Raw genomic sequence first — 9,180 nt, 5'->3', positions numbered from 1 at the left:
TGCTTTATTCATGTCTTTCTTAATTAATTGGCTGTAGCTTATGCCCTCCCATGTCAATTTTTCCTGCTCCTACCATCATCCTCATCACCATCAGCATGGTCCAGGGACACCCTCTCAAATATCAGTTGAAAGATCACTAAAAACTGTAACAAATTACTTCACAATTATGCCAGGAAGAGTGATTACGGCCACAACAATAAACAGAAACATCACAAAAAGAGAAGAGGGCTGGGACTTCAAGAACGGAAACGAAAGCAGAGAAGACTCTTATGAATCGATCGAGCATACACACCTCCCTCCGCTCGCGCACTGTCGATTAGTGACATTTTATATTTGCCAGATGCCGGTAATAAGTTTATAACAGCATACATTAACATCAAGAGGTGGGACACAGTTTTGTAAAGGATTGCCTTTAAACATTTGCGGAAAACTGAGACCCGGAGTAGTGGCTCGCCCACCGGCTCTCTAGACTCGAGAAGTTGCTACCAGATGGTGGTTGTTGTCATTGTGAAATGGAGTTGTCGGAGCACATTAAGACGGCTAATGTTGAAGATGTTACCCTGAGAAGACCTTTCCATCCCGCGCTCAGAGGAACCCTGTGCGTTACCAGCCACCACCTTCTGTTCTCAGACAGAAAGGATGAAGATTCCTGGCAACTTCTCATCCTCCTCAGAAACATCGATGCCACCGAGAAAAGGTAGACAGCTGTTCATCAGCTGGAGGATATTCCCTGCTGGGGGGGACGGGGACCCCATCATAAACCAGTCTAAATTGAGTTGCTGGTATTTCATTTTCGTTTTAATGGTGTAACCAAATATATTTAAGTTAATTCGGTTATGTTAAGTAATATTTTGACTTTATTTATTGTTTAATGTTACCATATTAAGCAAATTTTTTTTCATGTATGCCTATGTAGCCTAAATTAATAATATGTCTGTCCTTTGTAAATGCATAATTCATATTCTCATTATTACGTGCAAATACTCTTTAAATCTCATTTGGGTCATGATTACAGATAAGGTTAGAAAATTGTGTGTGTGTTTGATCCCTGAAGTGACCTGCTTCTGTAATATTAAACTCTAATTCTCTCTTTCTCTAATATAACCCATCACTTTTCCTGCGTGTCAGTGTCGAGAATCTTTTCGGATACCCCAGGTACACTTCTAAAGCAGGCCCAGTGGCAGTGGGCAGCATCTCGTTTCAGCATAAGAAGGCAACTTCTAAAATGAGCTGTGCTGGCAATGTGTTCTTAGCTTATGGCAGGGAGGAGAACAGAATAAGCATATTTTGCAAGATCTTTTGTGCTTCGCAATGAGCATTTACGCAAAAGATAATATCACTCTGACATGCTTTTTGTGTTTTGAATACATGCAATGCAGCTATTTGTGCAGTATATATTTATGTTTGTAATCTAATGTCCAAATAGGGAGAGGAACTAGCTTACATTCTATTAAAGTTATATTTAGAGCTCAGTCATACCTCTCTATTTATCTCAGAGTCTCTCTGCTAGCCTTACGCACATGGCTTATTTTTGCTTCCTGCTTCTCTCTTCTGAGGCCCCACTGGGGATGATTGTATGGAATTTGAGAATGTGAGGATGTTCTTAAAAATGTGTGTGGGGGTGTTTGTACGTGTCTAATACAGGGCTGTGGGATCCTCTGGTACTATCACCATTAAATGTAAGGACCTGCTTGTACTTCAGTTGGAAATTCCTGGAATGGAGGAATGTCTGAACATAGCCAGTTCTATTGAGGTACTAATATTGTTCTCACTACTCGCGCTTGCGACAGGGATTATAAATATTGCTCATATTAACACTCTACTGTTCAAAAGTTATGTTTACCAACAATGCATTTATTTGATAAAAAGAAATTCGTACTGACCCCAAAATTGTACATTCGAACAAACCCCCTAAATCTCCCTAAGTATTAAGTGCGCAACTTGTCCCCAACCATTTGTGCTACGGACATAAATTAAACCTCAAATCAAGCAGTTTGTTGAAGAGAGGTGTCTGACTTGTAATTCAACTTTACGAATAGCAATAATACACTAATATAATAAAATTAGCCTATTAAATTTCTGCCTTTCATGTTATGGCTGATAAGTGTTGCCCAATATTAAAATTTTCTACTATTTATTGTTACTAAAAAGTAAATTTAGGTGTCAGAACATAATGTGCAGTATGAAAAATGAAGATTCATTCTGAGATTTGCTAAAGCGTGCATTTAGCAGTGTTACAATATTATTAGTGTTTGTAATGATTCACTTTGAATCAGTATTAGAAGATGGCAAAGGTTTTATCCAAATGTACAAATTGGGTAAATACCATGCACAATCAAATATCCAATATTGGCAGATTTCCAATACAATCTTTAATATATTTTCCTCTCGTCAGTAAAGCATCCTGGAGAATCCTAAATACTATGGGTCATTGCAAGTTGTCATTCATTACGTTTAAAGATGACTTAATATGACATCAAGCATATATTCTGAAAGAAGAAACCAATCTTCACTCTAGACACTGGCAGTAAAATAAATGTTGAGACCAGCACTGCCTCATCTTTAATGAGAGTTTACTCTGATATTGTCTCATGTCTCTGTAGGCTCTCTCGGCTCTGGAAAGTGTGACAGAGATGTATCCCTTTTTCTATAGACCGTCACACCTTACTCTGCATGGCCCATGGGGCCTGTCCTCAACAGAGAAATATTACAAACAAACAGAAAGACTGGTGAGCTGTATTTTTCTTTCATTTTCACTTCCCTTTCCTTCAGACCAGTTAATGTCATTCTGTAATTCTCTCACTTTGAGAAACACACAAGAAAATAGACAAACACAGACAAATGATGCTCAAAATCATTATTTAATGCAAGCCATTGCTTAGTTTCCTGAAAGGAAGTCAAACAGGATGCACTTTGTTTGCCACAGGAAACTAAAAGCAGTTGTGAGACATGTGGACACTTAAATTCACAGGAAACAGTGTGTATGCTTTCTCTGTAGTTAATAGTTTTTAACCCTTATGCATATTTTTGATTTTCTATTCCTCGTTTGTGTCCATAGCTTTCATCATCACCCATTGTCGTCTCACAGCTGTTTCACGGGCCTTCATTTCTTTCCATAGCTGTAGATGTTTATCTCTCGCCTCCTTTTGGCATGACATAATATTTGTATCACAATTACTGTTTTTTACTTGTCACTCAGTTTTATATGCTGTATCTAGCTTATATAAAAATAAGAATATATTTATAACTATTTATAACTAATGTTTAAATATATATAGCATGTATGCATATATATTTAACTGTATACATGTACATGCTTGTGTATGTTCAAAATATGTGCATGTGTGTGTGAACAGTGGGACAGGTGGAGAGTCAGTACAGTAAACTCAGATTACTCTGTATGCCCATCGTATCCACATGCGGTCATTGTGCCTCGCGAGGTGGATGATGAGAAGCTGGTCCAGTCAGCCCGGTTCAGACAGGGCGGCAGATTTCCTGTGCTCTCCTACTGTCACCATAGGAACGGAATGGTGAGTGTAGGATGTTTCAAATCATGGCCGTAACCAGGGTTCGAAAAATGAGTGAGTTCTAGGGTATTTTGTCGAAACCTTTTTGCCATTCTAAACTTTGGGTACAATTTGTTAATACTTTACTTTAGGCTAGGTAATTTTATTATTTTTTATATTATTATTCATGTAATAGTAATTATTTCTGTAATATATTTAATAAGCATTGCTATATGGATGATAAATAAGGACTTTGTCTTGTGTCACAAAAGAATTGGTGAGACTTCACAAACTACTAAACTGCAATACAATAGCTTAACCTTCCTCGAGTGTTTGCATATTTGGCATATTTTCATTCTGTAACCTAACCTACTTGTTCTGCAGATCTGTGTACTAGTGTTATTATCATGCTACTTTTTGATAGCGTTTATACCGTTTCTTACAGATAACTTCACAAATGTGGTTAACATGGGCCTTTTTTGATTGCTGTCGGTTTAAGTGGTGGTGATTCAGTGTTGCCAGATATCAACAACCCCCGCCCCCGCCAAAAAAATTTGCCCGAAATAAGCTGAGATCTTGCGTTTTGGAAATAAAATATGACCAAGATATGACCAACCCTAACTTGCAACTTCCCACTTTATTAACTTCCTAAAATGCCACATTAACACTTAAACGCATACTTCGGGTCTTTAGTGACCCGGGACATCATTCACTACCCTCCTCCTCATTCATTTCTTTTTAATTAGACATCAACCTTCTTAGAATTCCACAATCAATTCATTATAAACAATATAACAAAAGAAAAAATATATTTAAAGAATGCCTGTTTTCTCATTCATTTTATGTAAAAATTGTATAGGGTCGCTAACAACCCAATGTGTGTAACAGTATAAGTATATTTTTTCTGCACAACAATAATTTAATCTTTGATGACTGAATAAGTGCCATTAACCTGTATTCCACAAAGTGGCAATGTCTGATACATAATGATGAAGTTATAGTTACCGCAGGCAGCAAACAAAAGAATAGAAAGTATCATCAGCAAAACTTGAAATGGCTCAGCGATTTACTACAGAGCAAGTACTGAACGCAATCAAATATTAGTGTCACTGTCACTTGGTGATGGATCTGGTGAAGAAACTGTCAGCGATCAAAATATTGATTTTGAAGATGTTGAAAATTATAGTTTTGAGAATATGTTTGAGATCGCGAATATGAGCCAGATGCAGAATGTACTGGGAAATGAGCTCTGACGAGGACAGTGATGATGGTATAAAACATCTGCTCAAAATGAACCCTTACAAGCTCCAAAAGGTTACAAAATAGGCTTTAATTAACCATACGTACAACGTATAAAGTACAACCATAAAACCGAACAAAGGTATAACATTGTTTCCAGCATTAAATCATTTTTCATCAAAGCGAAAAATGCATCATATAAGTAAAAGTTATTTGCATCCATTGCCTAGGTGATCATGCGAAGTAGCCAGCCCTTGACAGGAGCCAATAGGAAGAGATGTAAGGAGGATGAGCTCCTTCTCCAAGCTGTGATTGATGGGTCAGTGTTGGGTTACATCATCGATCTGCGTTCTACCCAGCAAGCCCAGCAGGCCCGGATGACAGGAGGAGGTTTTGAGTCTAAATCCTGTTACAGTCACTGGAAAAGAATCCATAGACACCATGAAAGGTGAGAGGGAATATTACAACAAGTAATTTTTAATTCTCTGAAATTATGTAACACATTTGACTTTGAAACAGATCTGCCTTTGGCTTTGATTTTGCATGTCATTGTGTGTGTTTACAGGGGTAAGGTTCTTCAGGAGAGTCTTATTAAGCTGGTGGAAGCGTGTAGTGACCCGTCTCACAGTGTGGACCGCTGGCTCAGTAAACTGGAGAACTCCAAATGGCTTTCTCATGTTCACAGTGCGCTGTCCACTGCAGGACTGGTGGCAGAGTGTGTGGAGAGGTGGGAAGATCTATTACTTTGGTCTTTTAAAGGGACACTACATAATTCTGGGCTCTCTGTCACCATCTGTGGTTAAAACATAAAATTGCAGTTTTATTAAATTATTGTAGGTTTTCTGTAGTGACTCGGTTTAACACTGATTGTCTATGTACTGGCTCAATAATTCATTTCTAATAGAAAAAAATTATTCTCTGTAGTGTACCTTTAACTATTATTGTGGTTTGCATTTTACATTCTCTCTATTATTATTTTATTCGCAGCCTTTGTGCAACTTACAGATAAATATATATTAGGAATTGTGTGTTTTAATGTTTTTGATGTCAGTTATGGTTGACAAGCATATTTATTCATTTGTTTCTTAATTTATTCTTCTAATTTATTTCTTTCAGAAATCATTTTAATATGCTGATTTCCTGTGCAAGAATCATTTCTTATTATTATCAGTGTTGAAAACAGTTGTGCCACTTAATATTTTTGTGGAAACAGAATTTTTATTTTCCAGGATTCCCTGATAAATAGAAAGTTCGAAAGAACAACATTTATTTAAAATAGAAATCTTTTGTAACATTATAACTTTACTAAGCCTTAACTTCTAAATGTGTGTATGAAAGTGCTGGGTAGGTTGCTGTCTGGTACTGATTCCAAATTACATCCATTACATTACACATTTAAGGTAATATAATCCAACTACTTTTTATAACATTGTATTATTAATATTGTACTATATTGATATAAGAATACAAAGAGAAAGAATATATATATAACAACAACATGAAATGTATTAAACATTAGATTGCGTCAGGGTTCATGATGGAACAGCAGGGGTTTGTGAGTTTAATGAAATAAAGTTTAATTTAATGAGTTGAAATTTGAAATTTAAAATTTAAATAAATCATGTTAAATGACTTGTTGAGTGATAATTCGAATAATAATGAATGTGTTTGTCAGGAGTTGATTAGATATGCAATGTTGAGAAAACATTTCTTAAAAGTGAAATGATTTCTGTAAATCCAGAGAATAAATGCTTTGTGGCCTCCCAGTTTTCCATGTTATTATCTGTTCTGTGTATACAATTTCGCAAAACTAGAAGACTTTCTGAATGAATATAAGTGATATGCTTTTTTAGAGAGGAAAATTTAAAACATGAAAAAGTAGAATTAGTGAGAATCAACTATGAATGATTTACTGCCAATAATATGTAATCAATAAAAAAGTAACTGTAGTCTGATTACGAATTTTTTTTAAACGTAATATAATCTAATTACAAGTACTTAATTTTTGTAATCTGGTATTAGCTGTTAGCTAACTCCGGTGCAATTACTATTAATTGTGCATTGTCCCTGTAAAAATAAACAATAAAGTAAAGTAAAGTTTCTTAATCCAGATTACATGTGATCAGTTACTACCCAGCACTGTGTGTGTGTATGTGCATATATATATATATATATATATATATATATATATATATATATATATATATATATATATATATATTTTTTTTTTTTTTTTTTTTTTTCTCTCTCTGTTGTTTGTTAAATCCTGTGCATGGCTCTGGGTTGTATTGCTCTGGCATATGGTCTATTTTTGTGTGGTCACTCCTGGCACACACATGGCTTTGAGATGTATCGCTCTGGTCTGTGCTCTGATTTTTGCAGGGATGGTCACTCTGTGCTTGTGCATGGCTCTGAAGGGACCGACAGCACTCTGCTGGTGAGCTCATTGGCTCAACTTATCCTAGACCCGGCCTCTAGAACTCTCACTGGCTTCCTCGGCCTGCTGGAGAGGGACTGGATACAGGTGAATGTTAGTTTGTGTGACATCATTTGTGCTCAGGTATCTGTGAAATTTGTGAATGTTTACAGATGCATTATGCCAACACTTTTCTAATAAACTACACCCAATCTCAGATCTGATTATCAGAAACTTGATGAATTGTGTGTTTGTTGTTTCTCAGGCTGGACACCCCTTCCAGCAGCGCTGTGCTCATTCGGCGTACTCTCATGCCCGTCTGAAGCAAGAGTGCCCGTCCTTCCTGCTGCTGCTTGACTGTGTGTGGCAGGTGTGGCGGCAGTTTCCTCTGGCGCTGGAGTTTAGTGAGGCCTTGCTGCTCCGATTGGCACAAGAGGTTTATGCTTCTAACTATGGAACCTTTCTATGTAACAACGAGCAGGAGAGGTGGGCACAAATTATCCCTATATGACACTCATCATTATTATGCACTATACCGTTCAATTATGCATTATACCTTTATTGTCACTTCTGATCAATTAGAATAAAAATTTTATTTTATTTTTTATTACTGACATTATTTTTTTGAGCAGTAATGTATGTATACTGTATTATTTGTTTATTTAAAATGTTTGCCTGGGATAGATGTGCTGCAGGAGTGAAGGAGAACACACACTGTTTGTTTCAATCCCTACTGAGTCCTGATGTTGAAGAGCAATACCTCAACCCACTGTATGAACCCACTGATTTAGCCATTTGGCCTTCAGTGCATCCTCAGTCCTTACAATTATGGACAGGTTAGGTCCAGATTATTCAGTAAATACACACATAAATACAAAGTTACAGCTGTGGTGTGATAATATTTTGGAAGTTTTTGGGTATTATTAGTGTGTAGGTCCTCATTATCTCTATGGGTTTGTTGGTAGGGCTGTTCCTCAGGTGGACTGAGTATGCTCAGAACATGGAGGAAGCTCGAGAGGAGGTGTGGAGCATTGTGAAAGAACAACGTGAGAGAGCGGGACCTGACCGGACCAATAATTCGCCTAGTACACACTGTGACACCTTGACCCCATTTGAGAACCTCATGGATGAGCTGACTATTTTGTGACCTCGTGGTTGAAAGGACATTGTAGAGACTGTTACTATTATGCATGTCTTGGCAAGAATTAGTCCAATAAAACGAGTATCACTGCCAATCAGATATAATGTAGTTTACAAAATCTGATGTTCTGTCATTGAATCGTAATCAGACATGCTTGCATTTGAAGATCAGACATATTGGCGGTCCTCTGCCTTACTTTCAAGCAAAATGCTAATGTAAATGATGTGTTTATTGGAGTGTGTTTGAGTAGTTTGTTGGGATTAACTGTGATTATATGAGAAAGTTTTACACTGTTACAGACAGCTGAATGTTGAATCAGGTGAATGTGAGAAGTTTTAATGCCTACCAGAAGGAGCTTTTATACATGTTTGAGAAGTTTCAGCATTTGCCATTGGAGCATGGTTTATAGCCTAATTAATTATTGCACAGCTCTCTGGAATACTTGATTCTGATTGGTTAAAAAATATAACTTGTCTAGGGAAATGTTTTAATAAACATTATTAAAAATGTTTTCTAGCGTGTTTGTATTGTATACATTTACTTTTTATTTGATTTTAGAATTTATTTGTATTTTTATAGAATGTATAACTGACATTTTTTTTTTTTATTCAGAAATGATTATATTATTATTTGACATGTTTGACATTAAAGTATATTGTAAATAGGCCTACACATTATTTGATTATAAAATTATAAAGGGGAATCTGAGCATGCGCGCACATACACAAACAATAACATCTCACTGGCCAATAAAGTCTTCAGGGTAAAGCCCCAGCTCAGCTAAACTCACCCACACAATATAATTCCGGAGTGGGCAGCCCGTCAGCAAGTTTGTCCTCTTGTAGCGCTAATGGACACCACAGTCATTATCACGCGAC

General features: G+C 36.6%; 1 protein-coding gene across 3 annotated transcripts; it reads left to right on the top strand.

Annotated features, from left to right (window-relative positions):
• Positions 1-245: 245 nt before the first annotated feature.
• LOC308707362 (myotubularin-related protein 9-like) lies at positions 246-8,969 on the top strand. 3 transcript variants are annotated; one of them, XM_081393768.1, is made up of 11 exons: positions 246-697; positions 1,129-1,155; positions 1,645-1,753; positions 2,604-2,729; positions 3,357-3,530; positions 4,976-5,193; positions 5,311-5,472; positions 7,128-7,269; positions 7,427-7,647; positions 7,846-7,997; positions 8,127-8,963. In XM_081393768.1, exons 1-11 carry the CDS (start codon positions 513-515, stop codon positions 8,306-8,308), a joined length of 1,698 nt encoding a protein of 565 aa, XP_081249894.1. In that variant the 5' UTR covers positions 246-512; the 3' UTR covers positions 8,309-8,963. The 3 variants fall into 3 exon arrangements, with proteins under 3 accessions (XP_081249894.1, XP_081249895.1, XP_081249896.1); XM_081393770.1 differs by having other exon boundaries at positions 262-782; XM_081393769.1 differs by lacking the exon at positions 1,129-1,155 and having other exon boundaries at positions 254-697; positions 8,127-8,969.
• The last annotated feature ends 211 nt before the right edge of the window (positions 8,970-9,180 follow it).

The sequence above is a fragment of the Scardinius erythrophthalmus genome, assembly GCF_964197995.2.
Source record: "Scardinius erythrophthalmus genome assembly, chromosome: 19".
Taxonomy (NCBI): Eukaryota; Metazoa; Chordata; class Actinopteri; order Cypriniformes; family Leuciscidae; genus Scardinius; species Scardinius erythrophthalmus.
The sequence above is the reverse complement of the archived record's forward strand: the minus strand, read 5'-3'. Positions and strand labels throughout refer to the sequence as shown.

Excerpts from the sequence above, each read along its gene's own strand:
- LOC308707362 (XM_081393768.1), top strand. The coding sequence starts at position 513 with ATGGAGTTGTCGGAGCACATTAAGACGGCTAATGTTGAAGATGTTACC. Across the intron at positions 3,531-4,975 it reads GTCACCATAGGAACGGAATG|GTGATCATGCGAAGTAGCCA; the intron begins GTGAGTGTAGGA and ends TCCATTGCCTAG. Across the intron at positions 7,270-7,426 it reads TGGAGAGGGACTGGATACAG|GCTGGACACCCCTTCCAGCA; the intron begins GTGAATGTTAGT and ends GTTGTTTCTCAG.